The following is an 18,312-nucleotide window of genomic DNA, read 5'->3' as shown; positions in this document are numbered from 1 at the left end:
ATACTTGATCTAATACTTTGATATTTTAGTTCAATTAATGAACCAATCCACCAAAACAGAAAAACGATAGGATAATAGTTATTTACTCGAGTACTGTACTAGTACACACACTTGTACTTCACGAGTATTTCCAACAGTACATTTTAGAAGCAAATATCATACTTTCACTCTACTATTCATCTGGCAGCTTTAATATGAGATACGCTACGTGTGTCTACATGTGAATAAAATAAAGATGTAGAATATTTTGGCTAATTGACTCATTTGTCCAAACAGCTGCAGATTAATTTTCTGGCCAGCATGCTCACAATTTTAGTGTTGCAGCTCTAATCAGACTCTGTGAGGATATAAATCGACTCCATGGATCGCTCTTCACAATAAGAAACATTATTAACACAGACTGTAATATTCATCTACAGAAGGTGAAACACCTTTCTGCCAATCGGTAATCAATTTTAAAATAGTACAAAGTAGAGATTTATTGCCATTATTTACAGCCTGTAGGCTTCATGTTGACTGGCAGCCACTAAAACACCAATTACATGAATAATATGACAGGATATTTCACTTCCAGTTATGATTATGACACGAGGAGGACTTGATCTATTTTGAAACACACATTGTTGAATAAGTTTTATTGTCAAATTGTGTGTACAAGGAATCTGACTCATTTCACAGTCCCAATAGAAATGGAGACAAAAGTATATTTGACAATGATGAAATGTACATGTTAAAATCGGCGTATTAAAATTGATTTATATATATTTATATACATATCAGTTCTACTGGGTAAAAAATACAGAATATGTCATGTCATGGTAAAATGAATAAATCAAATGTGCGATTTTGTGATGTTTATAACATAAGACATGAAGTTTGTTGCGTTTGGAGGTTATTCTTGGCATTTCCGACAGCCCCTGAAGGCAGCGTCAGTGAGTCCAGCTGAACGGGTGGAGGAAGTGAGGAAACCGGCTGACCTCCGTCCCATTGGACCAGAAAGTACCGAGCGGACCGTCATCAGCCGGGAGGAAACGTCTCTGTGGGAACCTCTCCGGCGTCAGGAGGAAAACAGTCTGTATTGTTTTAAACGTTCACAAATTCAAAGATCAAAGAGAAATAAAACAAATAAGATCAAGAGAAAAACTCTTTTCATTCTTTCTATTGAACTTAAAGTTGCAAATTTTGTATTTTTCAAATTAAGATGTTAACATACACAACATATGAACTGCTCATGTATTTGTTTATCTGTATAAATGTATGTACATCTTTAATTATAAGTTCATTAACCAATTAGTCAATTGACAGAAATGATTTTAATTTTCGCTCCAGCTTCACAGATGATTTTTGCTGCTTTTCCTTTAATATTTTGACTAAATTTTTGATAATGCTGATGTTTGTGCTGCTATAAACAATGTGAAGGTGTCATTTCTCAATATTTTCTGAAATATATATTTTTTTCACAAACAATTGATTAATAGCAGATCAGTCCATGATGAAAATAATGCTAAACTGTTGTCCTGTTCAAAACAAGCTCCACCTCAACCAGCCAACAGTAAAAATCCTGCTTCTACATTAAAGCAACATTATGTGAAAATTGGCATTTTGTGTGATTTGGCGCCCCCAACAGGTTCTGAGTGCAATAACAGGTCTGTAATTTATATATTTAACAGCCTAAAACCCAAAACGTTCAGTTTCAAAGAAAACCAGCAAATGTTTACATTGGAGATGGTGGAAGCTAAATTATTTCTAATGATCTGATCAGGTATCAATTTCATCTAATCCCATGTATCTGGAATGAGCTGCAGGGAGAGATCAGGCAGGCCGTGTCTGTAAAACATCTTTTAAAAATGTTTTTTCAGAATTGAAAACACAACTTTTATTTCATTTTGAGTGTTTTAATTATCCTCACCCTGCTTCCTTATATATTGCATCAACTGCTCTTCTATTTATCACATCTGTAACTTTCTGTACCTGTTAATCTGCAGATGTTCCTGAGCACGACTGAAGCACCGACTGCAGGGTCGTTCATCACATGTGAGAGATAACGGTGATCATGAAACAAACGATCGAGTGTGGTGGATAGCAAAACATTCATTCTTTATTGACTGGAAAAATACAGGGACCAAAAGAAAAAAAAACAAAAGAAAAAAAACAACAAATGTGCAGTCAAAATGATCCCCAGACACCCATGATTAAAATCCCCAAAGCGACTTCATTTCATCTCAAAAAAATTACAGAGTTAATGTGCAGCAAGTAAAGCGCTATGTTAAGTCATGCCACGAAGCAGAGGAGGGCTGAGGGGGTTGGGTGGAGGGGTGAGGGCGGGTAAGTAAAGGAGGGGAAAGGCCAGCCATTTAGGTGGTACGGGGGCATCGTGAGTCAAAGCCACAACACAAGAGAAGCATCATCATCATCATCATCGTCATCATTAACCAAGTCTCTCAGATCGCATCAATGTCAATGTCGTCCTCTTCTTTTTCAGGCGTGTCTGGTTTCACAGTCTCCATTTTGAGCTCGCGGGCAGAGGACGAGTACACCACCTGAGGACAGACAACAGAAGTGGTGAACAAAGACGACCAGCTTCACGTCGGCCTCGCTGCCCAGAGGGCTGCGAACACTTTAACTGATGTCAGTGTTTCCACCAAAAGGCTGGAGGGATTTAATGTCCAGGTTTTATGTTCCGACACCAGACAAAACTACGATTTTCAAGAATGTTTCTCAAATAAAAACACTTGATGCTATTTAACAATGAGAACTAAGTTATCAAATATTTAAAAACACAAGCAGCTGCGGCGCAACTTCGCCTGAAGGGAGAAGAATAAGTCAAGCTGTGTACGACTTCAAGTGTTCTTTTTATATTCGGATGCAGATGTATGAAGGAAAGTTTTCAAAGTTGCACTCAAAGAACCTTCAACTTAAAAAGAGTAAAGATCTGCATCTCCTTTGCATCAAAGTTTTGTGTCATGATGCGACATTTTGACGTAAACAAGATTAAATTAACATGGGAGTGTTCTGATGAGGTTTAATGAAAAGTGGACCGTCTCCGTTACCTCAACGTTCTCGTCTTCCTCCTCCTCCTCTTCTTCGCTGCCTTCGCTCTCCTCCTCTGCCTCCTTCAGCCATTTGACAAAAGGAGCAGCCTTGGCGTGGATCTCTTTGGCAAGTTCCTTAGAGACGTACTTCTTGGAAACCTGGTGGACGAAAACAAAGACTGGTTCGTTAAAGCTCCGATTAAATACAGATGATCAAGTTTCTTCCACACAGAAGTGGAGGTGATGCATATCCACACACACACACACACACACACACACACACACCTTCTCCGCCCAGGCAAATATGACGTCCTCCTCCAGCAGGTCCGCATCGTACAGGTCTTTGAGGATGATGGGAACGCGAGACAGCAGCTGGACCTGATGCAGCTTCACGACGCACTCAAAACCTCCCAACAGATACTTCTGGGCCTTCTTGTTGTTGTGGCAGAACTAAACATCAGAAAAACAGTCATGAGATGATATAAAAAAGGTGCAGGAGACGGTTATGAGCATGATGAGAGCTACAGTGACGCATCGTTCAACTCACCCGCAGGAAGTGGCGTTTGTACTTCTTGATCTGGTCGCGGATGTTCTCGTTGAAGAGCAGCTCGCTGAGGATGAGGGGGCCCATGGCCTTCACATCCAGACGCTCCGCCTCCGCCAAGATCTCCTTATCAGCTCCGTCGATGGTTCCACTCTCTTTCTTATGCTGGAAGAAGAAATTGATTTTATTCTCCTCACACTTCTGTCTTTAAGAACCCTGAGATTATTCAAACTTGTCACTGTCCGTCAATATCAATACTAGAAGACACAGAGCAAGCAATATTGGGAATAAAATCTCACTAAGAATTGAGTCATACTTTCACAAAGTTGTAGAAGAGGTTGACCCTCTCTTCCAGGGGTTTCTCCAGGTCTTCACTGAGCGTGAGGTTCTTGGCGTGGTCGCTGATCTCCTCCATTCGCCGCCTCTGCGCCTCCTCTGTAGTCTCCTCTGCCCAGTCCTCATCGTCGTCATCTCCGTCCTGCCCAACAGACACATTAACACAGTGAGGTCAGACAAAATGAAAGGGTGGCGGTGATGAAAGGATTTACTGCATACAGTGAACACAACTGTGACTGTCGACTGCTGCAGTCTGTGCTGCTCCTTTATAAGAAGCTTTACAGGCACAACATCACAAAATGTACCCACAGAGACAATAAATGATATTGTATCGTACTGTTATTTACAAAGGTTTGGGCAAAAGCAAACTCTAAATGACCTCTGGACCCACGAGCTCAAGCGTGATCATGTAATGCTACTGCACAGGTTTGTTTTTGAAGAGTCCACAGGTGGAAATTTGCTGCATCATCTTGGACTACAAGCCTTAAAGAGTACAACCAGCTTTTGGTTGATGAAGGCTGATCACCATAGACTAAAGAATCAGAAGAAGCTTTGGACTGTGTGATAACAACTGATTTTTGACGTTGCTGATCTTTGTTTTCGCAGCGAGTTCACAGTCAGCTGCTCACACGGATGTTGAACTGGGCAAACAAAAGAGAGTTTGACGTTTCTTAAAGTTCCAGCAGTGAGCAAATAACAGCATGTACCTCACTTATTATCAGGTTGTGTGAAACTCCACATCTGCTCACACAGCAGACAGAGCTGAGTGATCCTCGACTGTTTGACGGGGGAAACTCACCACTGCCTGAGGAGCATCGAAGTTGTCTTGGTTTCCAGCCTCTCCGCTGCCAGAGCCGTTCTCCTTGTCCTTCTTGCGGTTCTTCTTCTCCTTCTCCTTCTTTACAGATGCGGATCCACTATCGGTGCTCTCTGTTATTGGAGAAGAAAAATGGTTAAAAAGAGTGAAATCTGCATGAGTTCCTTTTCTATCCAGAGGGAGCTGAACCTTTATTTCTGCTGGTCTAAAAATCTCACCTGGTGGGTTTTTGAGAATGAACGTGCAGAGTTTGTGTCTGGTGTCTAGCATGCCGCGGTATCCACAGGCCTTACAGGAATTGCCGATGGTTTGTTTCTTGGGATTGACATGCTGGAAGAAAGACAAACATGATCTTGTTGGACCCGAAGGCAAATTCAGTCTCGTCTTATAAACAAAGAGATATGTGCTTTACAATACAGTTAAGTAAACAAGTGCTTGTCACCTAAAGAGACTTGTCAGTTATCATACTGGCTTGTTAAGCTTCCCTGGAGCTGTGTGACAAAGGCTGCTGATGACTTACCAGATCAGTTTCAGGGTTGTCACACTCGGGACACAGCACAAATTTTCTGATGAACCCATCAAGCATGTCCTGCAACTTGTTCGCCTCGTGGGATCCGTTGACGATGTAACGGTCGTTTTTGGTATCAAACTGGGTCTGAGCACCGAGTTCACAACCAAAAAACTTGGTCGGGTCTGCGGAGAAGATCAGAGAACACGTCGAAATCAAAGAATTGACTCCTCCTGCTCAGCTCATTCTGAAACAGCAGTAGTATTGATTTTAAAGAATGCAACTATCTTTAAACATTAAAGATTGCATTTTGTTAATTCCTGGAGTTGCATTTTCCTTTCTACATCATCGCTGAGTTTAAAGAGTTGTCTTCCTTCTCAGATGATGATGCTGTGTTACTTACATGTTGGAGGCCTGTTCAGTGCCTTTGCAACATCAACCATGTTGACAATGACCGTCTTGATTCCATTCCCTTTGCCTTCAACCTGGATGAGATGAAGACAGACGAACGCACAGAACACAGACCATCAACACCCAAAACATAATGTTGTTACTACAGGAGGAAAGTCTACATAAATGCCATCTCAGGCGATGTTGGTTTGCATCAATATGATGAAGCTGTTCCCTCCACAACATTTATGAAAAATTGAAAATGTACAATCTTTAAGACGCGGGCACATCACGCCGTTACCTTGGCAATCAGACGGGGCATCTTGTAGCGGTAGAACTGGTCTGACACGCTGCGGTTGACGTTGACAGACATTTTGGCTGGATGTTAGCACTATCAGTAAGATAAAAGGATCTTGGTTGGGGATTTTTCGGGATCTTCTGTCTGGAAAAGAGGGGATGACATAAACGACTGCAAGCGTGCTCGGTCTCTGACATGAAAAACGCTGTGCCGCTGTGGCCGCAAGCTCCTTGCTTGAAGGCTAGATTTCCACCACACAGGTTCCGACGGCTGCGCAACAGCTCTGAAAGAGGAGAGGGACAAAAGATCAATCAATATTTAATAAAGAAAATTATTGAACCGTCACTTCATATGAGTTCCAGACAAGTTGACAGAATTGTGAATACCTTAACTAAATGTTTAGGTCGCCAATTTTTGAATTGCATACTGTGCACTGAATGCCAAGTTGCAGTTTCCCTGTGCCCGACAGATATGCAGTTATCTCAGTTGTCAACACCCCAGAGAAGGGCTGCTCTACTACTCAGCTCATTTATTTTTATCAGGCATTGTCAACGTTTAACAATTTATGTATGAAATAGTCAATTATATAAAAGTATTTTCTTTACTGTGGACAGAAAAACAACCTTGAATTTTTCTTTTTTGCCACGCAGTTGTGTTGCAACAATTTAAGTCTGTACCGGATCTCAGGGAGAAATTTTTATATTTTTATCACATTTTGATGATTTATCTTTTGACACTTTGTCACTGGTTTGTGCTTCTATTCTGGTACAAATGTACCATATTTCAGCTGTCTATGTGTTGTATGTGAGTAAACTTAATAATTGGGGTTTCAGACTGTTGGTGTGACACAATATGCAATTTGAAGGCCTCAATTATGTCTCTGGAAGATGTTTTTAATGTTGTCTGACAGCTTATAGACTAGATTCATCATATTGAAAATGATTATAAATATATATTTTTGAACTTAAAGTAGTCTCGAACTCTTGATTATCTACAGTTCACACGAAATAATAAAAATAACTGCTGTGGTGAACAATAATCAGCAGTAGAAAGTCCAGAGACTCCCACATTGTCGCCCCTTCTACAAAAATGTTTACACATGAAAACCTGCATTACCAGACAGATTATGAACATAAAAAGATTGCGTTAAAGCCTCTACGCTCAGAAAATACTGCCGACAAAATCAAATCCATCAAATATCCATGCGATCAGACAGAGAGCAGGCATTACAGATTAAACCTGCAGCAGAAAAATAAAACCCAGCCACTAAACTGGATGCTTTTGTAGCCATATACATACAAAAATGTTTTTGTCAAAGCCTTTTGTTTTACATGAGGGCCTCTGGCTTTAGTCACATAAGGCCTTCTCTTGTTATGAGGTCAAAAACAGGAGGCCTAGCAGCTGCCAAATAACTCTCCCCCTGCTGACGGCTTTAATACCCACCAGCCAGTCGGTAGCAGCTATTTTCTCGGCCGTGTCCCTGTGATTCGACATGAAATGACTCACAGGTGGTTTGACTGTGTCCTGAGCTGAAGTGTATCAGAAGGGCAGAGGTCAAGTCTATTTCAGAAGGAGGCTAGCTAGCTTAGCTGGCTGCTTGGTGCAGAGTGCGTCATACAGCCACTGCACACGAGTGAGGCGACTGGGAGACGCCATTTTGATTCAGATGCACAGAAAACACGTAATATTGCCCAATACCGCTGACTACAGCCTTCGTAGCTTAGGTAAAACAAATCTACGTGTCACACATGATCGCTAAACAGTTCAAATGGATCAGAAGTCGCTCCCAAATCTTACCGTTTTCGCAAAACAAAGACATAAACACAACGCTGATCGTCCAAGAGCCGCAGTGAACGGTGGTCGATAGCTGGTGCTGGTGTTGTATCGATTGCAGCAGGGTCCTTAATGATTTTTTCCTCTCAAAGATGCACAGTTAAACACCCTAAAGCGTCCAAACAGTGCAGGTGTCAGGTTCAGAGACAGAAAGGTGGCTTATCTGGAACGTCCTCGGGGTTTGGGGACCTTTAGGGAGAGGGAGGGTATTGTTATTCATACAAACTGAGGACTAAAACGCTAACGTTAGCATCATCAGGTGTGACAGCAGTTACCGCTCACTGGGTGGGTGGCAATACTGTCACGTATGATCTAAATGGCTGTAAGAGCTAACAAACAAAGCCACGATCACCCAACAACGCGTTGTGACGAATAATTAACGTTATGTAACCAAGTGAGCAGATAACGGTCGCCAGCTAACTGAAGCTAAAGTTAACATTACACGTGTTTCATCACCAAATTCCTACAATTGTGAAAAATATCAGAAACATACGTTCATTAAAGTGTTGTCATCCGCAAATCGATAAGAGCTAATTCTACATCTAAATACAGGGTCGCCGTCAGTCATCTCCGTCATATAAATAGTCACTCATCACGCTAATGGTCCAGGAAATAGTCGGAGCCCAGATGCTACAGCGAAGCCAACTGACGTCCCGCAGCTAACGCAGTTACTAGCCAAAGCGCTGTCGACGCTGTTGGGGTGAAGATGACATGAATAGGTCGTATTCCTGCCGCTGGGTAGCTAGCTGAATTTTCTATGTGGAATAACGACCGTGGATGTGAAAGCCACGTCAGAATGAGTCGAGGGAAATGTGATGAAAATATTTCGCACCTTACCTCTCGAATGTTCTGCGAAATACTGCTACTCACGTCGCTTTTAGTGACGAACGTCAAGCTAACATATGCGGCTAAGCTAGCAACTTCCGGCTGAAGCATGATTTGAAATTAAACGACTGCTTCAGTCGTACTTGGTTGTGTGGTAAATAACCCCTTTAAGATAGTAGAATTGTAGAGTTTAATGTAGCTCCTTTACACGACTCTTTTACGCGTAACTCATTTTTCAGAACAGATCGTGGCTGTTAATTGAGTTTTCCACCATTTTTCAAAGCTAATTAAGTTTCGCTTTCTTATTTTGAAAGGACAAACGGAAGTATTATATCTAGCTCGACGCTTACGCTGATAGTCTCTCTTCTCATTGGCTGACGTCGTGACGCCGTGCGTGCGTAGGCGCTTCCTCAACTTGACTAGCAGCAACAGCAAAATAGAAGATGGTGAGTATGAAATGGCGAAAAGGGCACAATTTAACACATTTACAGGCCAAGTGTCGAACACTGTGCTTGCATGATGTTGTCTTTGACTAGTTGTCGACGTAAAGGGAGCGACATCTTGGTTTCAGCGCGTCGCCACGGTCTCAATTTCAGGGTTTGTAGTGAAGCTTCATTCCGAGATGGAGCAACGATCACATGACAGCTGAACAGTTTAGTCCCCTAAAATTCAACTCAACAAGCTGCATGAACCCCTTAAGTCACTCTTTTCATTTGCAAGGTGGTCTTTTGGTTTCTCATGTTTGTTCACTTGCCATTCTTGTTGTCTGTTTCATTGATATCACCACATTTTTTTGTACTTTTGTAAACTGCTAACCAGCTAGCTAGCTGGGCTAACAGGCTAACAGCTACTTTATCTGTGACACCCTTCCTGTGTAGCGTTAATGATGTTTATCACTCAGTTATTAACCCCAGCTGTAACTTCAAATGCTATCTGATGTCAGCCAACACATTAGACTAAACTCTACATCAGGTCTACAGCTACAGTGATATTCACTAATGTATTCATCCATTCTCTCTGTCTTTCTTACTCAAAATTTGCATATGTAGTGCAGAAGTCTGGAGCAAGATATGTGCAAAAACAGCTGGTTTAGTTGTACTTTAACTCTTTGTAGTTGGTTGATTATAGCTAAACTCCAGTCAGCACTTTTATTTGCTTCACCACATGATTTTGCTCACACAAATCTTGTATTTGCTTCATTATTATCATTAACCATCAGTCATTAACAACCAATTAAACCCCATTGTCATTTAACTTTTCTTTTTGTTTTTGAATGATTAATATCTGTCTACTTAATCCATTCACTTTTTAATTTCTAATTTCAGTTTTCCCTTCTTGTCCCACCTCTTTCTTGTCTTTTTGTTTTCTTTGATCATGCCTCGTGCCGTTCTCTCCATGCACACCTTTCTCCCTATCTCACCCACTCTGCTCCTCTCCAATCTACCAGGCTGGTCACCGGGTAAGTGCCCTCGCTCTGAGTTGGATCCCTGTTTTCTGCTCGTTCTTCTGCCTGCCACACTAACATGAGATTGGGATTACGCAGCTGCGTGGAGGTCTGCTGTCTCTGCGTTTCAGAGCAACTCGCTGCAGCTAATTCAGGGATCTGGTGCCCGACAGGCTATGAAGCTCTCTGCTGTTGTCCTAAAACAGAAATTATTCTTGATCTCCCCAAAATAGTCTAGGACAAGTTTATAGATCTACAATGACTCAGGCAGGTTTTAAGATCACATTCCTAGGGCGTTTCAAAATGTAAAGTAATCCCTTTTTTGAGAATCTGTGCTCGTGACTCACCATTTCTAAATAGGAAGGCATTGTGACAGGAGGCTTTTCACTTAAGACGTGATGAGTTGTCCCCATTGGCCAAAAGTTAAGCAATTCTTTGGTGAGGAAATCAGATTCTGACCAAGTTTTCTGCCTTTTATTTCACGAATGATCATTTTGATGCAGTAACAATAAATGTATAAAGATTGGAGCGCTACCTGGACTCTTAGGGAGGACATTGAGTCACTCTCAACTAACTGAAAACAGATCAATGTTTTTACAGTGCATGTGTATGAAGTGACACAAATATTCCTATAACTTCACACAATTAACTTTTATTTATCAGTCACAGTTTGTGTTTTATCAGCTGAACTGATGCAGGCTGCAGGAAAGAACCGTGAAATGTTGGTCGTAACGTAAAGCCACAACAATTAACATTTACACCATCTCTCTGCTGTCTGGAGAAGTTTCAAAAGATACTTCTGGGTTTTGTATGAACCTTCATTTTTGTTGGTGTTTGATTGTTATTGATTTACTGTGTAGTGTGAAAACATATTTATCTCGCTCTTATGTCCTAAATCCGTTTGTTGAGTGTCTGAAATCATCTGAGCTGATCCAATTAATATTTTTCCACCGTGGGCTGTTTGGATTAGAAGGAGTAACATTCACTCAGTTTGAATTCAGACGCTTGATAAACTCAGCTTGTTACTCACAAACATTGCTTATTTACAAGTTGGAGCTTTATGAAAGATGCCTGTTTATTCACTGTACTGGATTAATGTGGAGGAGGTTGTTGTTCGGGGGCAATAATATAAAACTTGACGGTGTTTCTCTGGTTTTAAACAAGATACAAGACAATTTAACATTAACATCTAACGGTGTCACGATTCTCCAACTCAGTGGTTTGATCAATTTCAACTTTTTTTTTCAGCAATGCAACTATTCCATTGTAAGACTTTCGAGTCTTAATTTGACTGAAAAATTAATTCCTTCCAAATAGAGCTAATCAAGTTGTCTGGCGAGAATTTCTGTTTTTATACATATTGTTTTTTTCTAATATCGTGCAGCCCTGCGTGCAAAGTTCAGTTCAGAGGAGTAAATCCTCTTTCTCAAACAAATCAATAAAGGATATCTAAAAAAGAAAATAAACCCGACAGCTGAGATGCTGTTTGAGTTTCCTCTGGTTCCATTTAGAATTGAAATCGTGACACCTCTAATGAAAACTAACTGAGGAGAACAGGTGCTCTGATGGACTCCTGCAGTGAGTCTCCGCTTCCCTTTTCACTGATCAGAAGTGACGCCACACAGTCTAACTCTCTCAATGCTCACTGAAGTCGGACTGACTTGTTTCTGTCTGTGTGTGTGTGCGATGCCATCAGTTGGTCCTGGTGTTAGGTGACCTGCACATCCCCCACCGGTGCAACACTCTGCCAGCCAAGTTCAAGAAGCTGTTGGTCCCGGGGAAGATCCAGCACATCCTCTGCACGGGCAACCTCTGCACCAAGGAGAGCTATGACTACCTGAAGACTCTCGCTGGAGACGTCCACATAGTCCGAGGAGACTTCGACGAGGTCTGCGCGTGTTCGATGAAAGAATCTAGAGCCTTGCTAAACACATTTAGAAAAAGAGAAGCCTTAAATCAGAGTAAGGGATATTTAGTCAGTGTGGGTGCAAAACTGAGCTTTTTAGCTTCTTGCTCAGTACTTATTTTACAGTGTGTTGGGACACGACATTGTTCGTCAAAGTCCACAGGGTTTCTAATAAGAGGCTTTGAATTAAGCGCATAATTTATGTGGCTGAATATTTAATTGCAAGGAAGAAGGAAATGGCTGTCTGGTTGCTTCTGAAGACTAATTGCAGTGTAGTGAAACTGTAATTGCTCCCTTCTTGCAAATTGAGTTTTACCTGCCCGGTTCTCAATTTTTAGTAACAGCCACAGGAACGAACATCCTTCTGATATGATTATCACAGCTCATGTCACTGCTTGATGTGCTTCCTTCAACCTGCACATGTAACAGTGCAACACAACGCTTTTCTTACGTTCCCCCTCAGAACCTGAACTACCCGGAGCAGAAGGTGGTCACAGTGGGCCAGTTTAAGATCGGCCTCATCCACGGCCACCAGGTGATCCCCTGGGGCGACATGGCCAGCCTGGCGCTGCTCCAGAGACAGCTGGATGTCGACATCCTCATCTCCGGGCACACGCACAAGTTCGAGGCATTCGAGAACGAGAACAAGTTCTACATCAACCCCGGCTCAGCCACAGGAGCCTACACCGCACTGGAAAGGTACTGATGAAACCTAGACAGGCCTTTAGTTAAGAATTCATCAATGTCGTCTGTAGTCCAGATCCAAACTGAGCTGTGATGTCAGATTGCTGTTCAATGCTGATTCCAGCCTCTTCACTGTTTCCTGGGTTTACTAGTTGTTTGAGGTTTAACATTTTCTCAATTTTCTTAAAATTACTCAGCAATCAATTGAGAAAATATTCAACAGATTAATCAACTATGAGAATAATTGTTTGCTGCAGCCCTTGTTTAAAATAACTTCCTCCTGTGAAGGGAGCGTTTCCCCAAAGTGCCACAGAAACTTCCATCCATGCTGGTACTTTTGATTCATGTGCCGAGTCAGATATCTGTTTCTGTTACATCAGCACGGCGGATGTAGCTGATATTTCTCTAATGCTGCTGACGGCATTAAAAACAACTCAGCAAATTCAGCAGCACATATATGGATTTACTGTAAAGAGATATTTCTGTAATGTGGATTTCTCTACATTGAGATGTTCACAGCAGGTGATGATCTCCAGGTGTAACAGTAGAACTAGACTGATCGTCACCACGTGCAGTCAGGAGGGCGAAGGAAGTAAAACCCTCGAACTAAAACACATCTGTCTTCTCTCCTTACAGCAACATCATCCCCTCTTTTGTATTAATGGACATCCAGGCGTCTACGGTGGTGACGTACGTTTATCAGCTGATCGGCGACGACGTCAAGGTGGAGAGAATCGAGTACAAGAAATCTTAAGAGGAGGAGGAGGACGAAGAGTTGGGTTAACATGGCTCAGTGTCTCATTTCATTCCTTTCCACCAGGGGGCAGCAGCAGCCGCTCCCCTGCAGTCACCACAATGTTGATGCTGTAATAAACTGTTCAGTAACTTAACTCTAAAAAAGACCTATGTATTATATTGTTTATATGTCATCAGCATTTGCTTGTATCCGAGCTGTCACTGGGTTTCTGTAGAGAACGCAATAATGTCACATGTATTTGTTATCAGAAGAAATATTTGGTGCCATTTTCCTTCTTTTTTTTTTTTTTTTTGGTTTTTGTTATTTTAGCCCTCGTCATGTCCTGAACATGTAACCACCAGGCCTGTAGCTTCATGTAGTCGGCCTTTTTTCATTCATTTCTTCCCCACAATAAAGATCTAATTTCACTCCAGCAGTTGTTTTGTCTTAAATAGCAACAGAAACAGGATTATTTGATGATGTAAACCATTAATTTCTCTCCCAGCTCAGCATCAGCGTTGGTGAATCAGAAATAGAGCTGCAGCAATTAAGTGTTTACAACTATTGTGGTTATCAATTACTCAGTTTGAGTCATTTTAAAAGAAAAAAAAGGTCTAAATTCTAATTCCAGCTTCTTAAATGTGAATATTTTGTGGTTTCTTTCCTCCTCTGACAGTAAACTGAATATCTTGCGGACAAAACAAATCATTTGAACAAATAACAAATAAATGTAAAAAATGTGGAATGAGTGTAAGTGTGTGTGTATGTGTGTAAGAAAGTTTGTTGGTGGCCATCGTCCCGAATGTGACTAAATTTATTTATATTACTCAACAATTACATTCCTGGCATTGTAAAGAAGTGTTTGAAACATCATTTATATTTCATGTCGGGAGATAACATTTGTTTAAAGGTCAATGACTGAAGAAAACCTTTCAGAAGTTGAGCTCATGCTTTTCCTCTGGTATAACAACTGAACACGTGATTTCTTTGAAATGAAATGAACAAACTCTCCACTTGCTGCCACTGGAGGGCACTAAAGTTTACAACACATGGTGAAGTGTGAACAGAGAGGACTTCTTTATTTAGATCCCCAATTTCACAGATGACGACAGGTTTGTAAGTCTGACCTGCAGCTGTGAAGGTGAGGAGAGAGGGGAAGGAAAATCCACTCGATGTTGTTCTCAGGTTTCATAAAAATGAGAGTTTGAAATGTCATAAATCTGAGAGGATGTCGTCATCCCACTCTCCCACAGAGAGCGAGCTCAGGCAGTCACTCAGAGAGACAGTCAGTCCTTCCTCCTCCTCCTCCTCCTCCTCCTCCTCCTCCAACAGTCTGATCCTCACTCCTGGAAACAGAAACACAAATATTAAACTCAACATGACATGACTGCTGCAATAATACTTATTCTAGATGTAATAAGTACTCACTTCTTGGACTTTTCCTTCTCACTGCTGGTGATGTTGTGGGTTTCTTCATCGATCTTTGTTTGGTTGCTGATGTGTTAGAAATCCTGCAAAGTGGATCATTATAGTTGGTTTAAAGTTCTGTGTCATCTTTCTTTCCAAGGAGAGATGTCAGAAAACTAAATTTAAACATGTTCTCCTTCTCCTAAATATCTGTTAAACTCTGAGTCCCACCTGGTTCTCCTGTTGGGGATTTTGGGAAGAAATGATTTCCCAGGATTCTTTGCACTGGTGTTTATCTTCTCCTTGTGCTTCCCCTGAGAAGAAACCTCAGATCGATGTCTCTCCCCCTCATTAGTCTCTGGTAAGGAAGTCCCGACAGTGTCGTCTCCTTCAGGGTTGCGGCCACCAAACAGAACCAAAACCAAATACATGTTAAAACTTGGCACCATTTCCTTCAATGTCACAGGAAGTGAGACAACATTCCTGGATTGTCCCTTTATCTGGATCTGCGCCAAAAGTAAACTGGGTCTATTCTGGGCTGAGACCCGTCATCAGTCCAAGTTTTGTGGAAATCTGTTGAGTCGTTTTTGTTTAATCCTTCTGACAAACCAACAAACCAACTACAACATACGCACGCAGGTGAAAACACTTTTAGGGACCAATGTTTTGCTCACCTGTGCGGATACACCTGTGCAGCACGTTCATGTAGTGTTGTGTGATGAGGTTTCGGACGTGCGTGGTGCTGGAAGAAGCTGCGATGGAGTACAGAAACTCCTTCTGAGCCGGCGTCAGAGCTGAGTGCTGCAGGACAGACGGAGGTCAGGTTTCACTTTACTCTCACACACTGACACAGCTGCTTTCTCTCATGCTGTTGTTTCATATTCGAGTAACGTTTCATTAGAAAGAAAAGCAGATCAGAGGTTCTACCTTGAGGAATGGGGCTCCCGTCATGGTTTTGGGGATTGTTATCATCGTCACGTGTTGGAGTTCTGGTTCAGATCTCACAGCTGCTGGTCTGCTGGTTTCCAAACCACTGTTGGAGTTCATGTTGGCGTCGTTTAAGGCTGTTAGACAGATAGACAATAGCAGATTTGTGCCTCAGTGGCCAGTTGGCAGTGTTCTAAGATTCAGTGTGCTGCTAGGAAACCCTTGAGTCCTGGTATTCATGTGGACACCACCTAGAATGCACCATGCAGACTAAGAACAACAACATCTGAAGGGGGCCTGTCTCAACATTTCCCACATCCTGATCCAATCGGACATCTGTCAGACTTGTAGGAACAAGTCACATCCATGAAAGAACTGATTCTCTTTTAGTACGATTATTTTCTGGTTAAAATCGGCTGTTGTGTTGTCTGTTTGCAAATTCCACCATGACATTTGTCTGAACACGTTTCCATCCACTTGTTTTTACACCTATTTTTATTTGCACATCAACAAACCTGACACTGGAAAATCTAAGAAGAAGCTGATATATCACAAGACTTGTTACGCTCGGTCAAGGTTGAAAAGTTGATGTTTCGCTGAAACTGAAATTCAATTGAGAGAATTCCAGAGTGTGCAAAAAAACGTAGCTGTATCAAGTAATTCTATTTCAAGTTGTCAAGTGTAATCTGGCACACGTGAGCGACAACTGAAGACGTGTCTGTGGGTTAGTTAAAGAGTCAAACCAAAGAGCTTCTAATTAGAAAACAGCACGAGGGAGCTTTCTTCCTGTGACCCGTCAGGCGTGACCCGGGTCGGGTTCAGGTGTCAGATTCTTTTCCACTGATATCCTCACTGTGCTGCGTCCCCGATACAAAACCTGGTACTCACGTTTCAAAGCAGACAGGATACTAGACATGTTTTGTTTATTTAACGAGGAGATAATGCATGCATGTCTGAAATCTGAACCGAGGAGAGACAGAGAAATAGACGGAATACAGTGGATTTAATATGCTGAATAAAAAGCTGAGATATTATTTATGTTCCCTCTTATTTCTGTTTGCAGCTGACCTATTTATTTTGAATGAAAACTGTCTTAAACTCACCATCTTTGGACTTCTTGTTGCGTCTGCAACATAAAGAAAAACATAACAGTTTACACAAACTCACAGGTGAAAAATATAATTAGGGTTAATATTGGAGGAGAACTTTACCTCGGCAGAGCCTCGTCCTGATGGAGCCAGTGGATTGTCTGACTCTCTGCAAATGTCACTTGTTTTTTCATGTTAGGAACACGACTCAGGCAGGTTTCCTCTCAGACACATCCGTCCACACTGAGGTCGGTCCAGGTAATTAAAGTAAACGGGTGTGATCTCACTGAGGACCAGTGGGTGTGTCCTCTCACATGAAGCTCCAGCTCATTTACTGAAACAAGAGAAAGCACCAACAAGGATAAACTTGTTTAAATTCTGTTGCATCAAACCTCTAAACTGTGATCCTGTGAAACTTAAGACTTACAGTCGAGGGAGTTGAACTCAGAGACAGAATCAACCCACATGAGTTTTGTGATGCTGAATTTCTGTCAAGATAAAGATTCAGCAAAACAAAACAAAACAAAACAAATGCATGGAGCTGAACATTAAGATTGGACCAGCTGTCAAACGTGGCAGTCAAAGAAATGTCGTTGTACCACCCATAATGATTTTGGCTTTTCGCAACATGATACAACAACGTCACTCCGTGGGCGTGATGCAGTGACAGACATGAAAAGAAAGCACGCTGCTGATCTCCTCATACATCAAGCTTTATAAACGTCCTCACCGACCGGCCGGTTCAGAGAAGGAACAGTCCAACACAAACCGAAGATGAATGTTTTCAGAAGGAGAAGTACAAAGAAAAAGGACCAACAAGGTGGTGAGAGCCTTATGAGTGCACTTTGCATAGTTTACATACTTTTGTTATTTAGACTATTGTTATTATATTTGTGTACAGTGACAAACGTCTGGAGTTCTTCTCTGAAAGACTTCTTGTCAAAACTCTGAGCTCAGTCAAAACACAAAAGCTAAGAATGTTTTATTATGCATACTGTCTGTCTATGAATATGTATTGAAATCAAGAGCAAGTAAATTAAAAATATGACTAAAATAGGAGTCTACAGTCGTACCAGCAGCTTGTGAGACTGACTTACAGGTCAGGTATCTTCACCGATCAGCCACAGCATTTAACCACATATCTAATATCGTGCAGATCCCCCTTGTGCTGCCAAAACAGCTCCACTGATGCTTCATCAGATTGAGATCTGAGAAAAATCTGGACACCAACTCAAAACACTGAAGTCTGTCTACTTTAGTCACATTACTCGATCCGTCTCTGAGCAGTTTCTGTGGTGTGTTGGGGTGCAGTGACCTGCTGGGGGCCTCTGCCACTGAGGAATGTCTTTCCCATGAGTGGTTAGAAGGTGTACTCATTCAACAACAGTGTTTGGGTGTGTGGTGCGTGTCAAGACACATCCACATAGATGCCAGCTACCAAGATTTCATTGCATTGTAAGTGAGATCATGAGATAAATGAGAGCAGCCATACGACACTTTCATTTTAGTCAGAGGGACCGTTGTGCATTCTTAAGAT

At 41.7% G+C, this 18,312-nt stretch overlaps 3 protein-coding genes and 1 long non-coding RNA gene across 10 annotated transcripts in view; 2 read left to right on the top strand and 2 right to left on the bottom strand.

The window, feature by feature from the left end:
• The first annotated feature begins 928 nt into the window (after positions 1-928).
• LOC119034367 lies at positions 929-2,413 on the top strand. Its single transcript, XR_005079551.1, has 2 exons — positions 929-1,419; positions 1,986-2,413. It is a non-coding gene; the product is annotated as an uncharacterized LOC119034367 (long non-coding RNA).
• Positions 2,072-8,748, bottom strand: eif5 (eukaryotic translation initiation factor 5). 3 transcript variants are annotated; one of them, XM_037125310.1, is made up of 12 exons: positions 8,596-8,748; positions 7,723-7,947; positions 5,929-6,208; positions 5,641-5,722; positions 5,250-5,422; positions 4,948-5,059; positions 4,712-4,842; positions 3,893-4,054; positions 3,580-3,741; positions 3,318-3,482; positions 3,051-3,191; positions 2,072-2,540 (listed from the first exon to the last, which is right to left on the bottom strand). In XM_037125310.1, the coding sequence occupies exons 3-12, from the start codon at positions 5,998-6,000 to the stop codon at positions 2,442-2,444; spliced, it is 1,299 nt and encodes a 432-aa protein (XP_036981205.1). In that variant the 5' UTR covers positions 6,001-6,208; positions 7,723-7,947; positions 8,596-8,748; the 3' UTR covers positions 2,072-2,441. The 3 variants fall into 3 exon arrangements, with proteins under 3 accessions (XP_036981205.1, XP_036981208.1, XP_036981206.1); XM_037125313.1 differs by having other exon boundaries at positions 8,591-8,694; XM_037125311.1 differs by lacking the exon at positions 8,596-8,748 and adding an exon at positions 8,252-8,393.
• A 149-nt stretch (positions 8,749-8,897) lies between these two features.
• vps29 (VPS29 retromer complex component) lies at positions 8,898-13,786 on the top strand. 2 transcript variants are annotated; one of them, XM_037125322.1, is made up of 5 exons: positions 8,898-9,029; positions 10,031-10,042; positions 11,724-11,915; positions 12,397-12,632; positions 13,254-13,786. In XM_037125322.1, exons 1-5 carry the CDS (start codon positions 9,027-9,029, stop codon positions 13,369-13,371), a joined length of 561 nt encoding a protein of 186 aa, XP_036981217.1. In that variant the 5' UTR covers positions 8,898-9,026; the 3' UTR covers positions 13,372-13,786. The 2 variants fall into 2 exon arrangements, with proteins under 2 accessions (XP_036981217.1, XP_036981218.1); XM_037125323.1 differs by lacking the exon at positions 10,031-10,042.
• A 363-nt stretch (positions 13,787-14,149) lies between these two features.
• The window catches only part of LOC119034363 (protein FAM216A-like), a 9,474-nt gene continuing 5,311 nt past the window's right edge, over positions 14,150-18,312 (bottom strand). For 3 of the 4 annotated variants that reach the window (XM_037125318.1, XM_037125320.1, XM_037125319.1), the window contains exons 2-8: positions 16,899-17,109; positions 16,791-16,813; positions 15,688-15,824; positions 15,435-15,561; positions 14,992-15,148; positions 14,782-14,864; positions 14,150-14,699 (exon numbers count right to left, since the gene is read on the bottom strand). In XM_037125318.1, the coding sequence (XP_036981213.1) occupies positions 14,566-14,699; positions 14,782-14,864; positions 14,992-15,148; positions 15,435-15,561; positions 15,688-15,824; positions 16,791-16,813; positions 16,899-16,969 (732 nt within the window). In that variant the 5' untranslated portion in view covers positions 16,970-17,109 and the 3' untranslated portion in view covers positions 14,150-14,565. Of the gene's footprint in view, positions 14,700-14,781; positions 14,865-14,991; positions 15,149-15,434; positions 15,562-15,687; positions 15,825-16,790; positions 16,814-16,898; positions 17,110-17,872; positions 17,889-18,312 lie in introns of those variants that run through there. The other variant, XM_037125321.1, reaches the window with a different exon arrangement.

Source organism: Acanthopagrus latus, chromosome 16, assembly GCF_904848185.1.
Source record: "Acanthopagrus latus isolate v.2019 chromosome 16, fAcaLat1.1, whole genome shotgun sequence".
Classification (NCBI taxonomy): domain Eukaryota; kingdom Metazoa; phylum Chordata; class Actinopteri; order Spariformes; family Sparidae; genus Acanthopagrus; species Acanthopagrus latus.
Note: the sequence above shows the minus strand (reverse complement) of the source record. Positions and strands in the feature narration are given on the sequence as shown.

Bases quoted from the DNA above. Each gene is read 5' to 3' on its own strand.
- vps29 (XM_037125322.1), top strand. The intron at 11,916-12,396 runs GTCTGCGCGTGT...GTTCCCCCTCAG, and splicing joins TCCGAGGAGACTTCGACGAG to AACCTGAACTACCCGGAGCA. The intron at 12,633-13,253 runs GTACTGATGAAA...CTCTCCTTACAG, and splicing joins GCCTACACCGCACTGGAAAG to CAACATCATCCCCTCTTTTG.
- eif5 (XM_037125310.1), bottom strand. From the start codon at position 6,000: ATGTCTGTCAACGTCAACCGCAGCGTGTCAGACCAGTTCTACCGCTAC. The intron at 5,423-5,640 runs GTAAGTAACACA...TCTTCTCCGCAG, and splicing joins ACTGAACAGGCCTCCAACAT to ACCCGACCAAGTTTTTTGGT. The intron at 5,060-5,249 runs GTAAGTCATCAG...TCTTTCTTCCAG, and splicing joins ACAACCCTGAAACTGATCTG to CATGTCAATCCCAAGAAACA.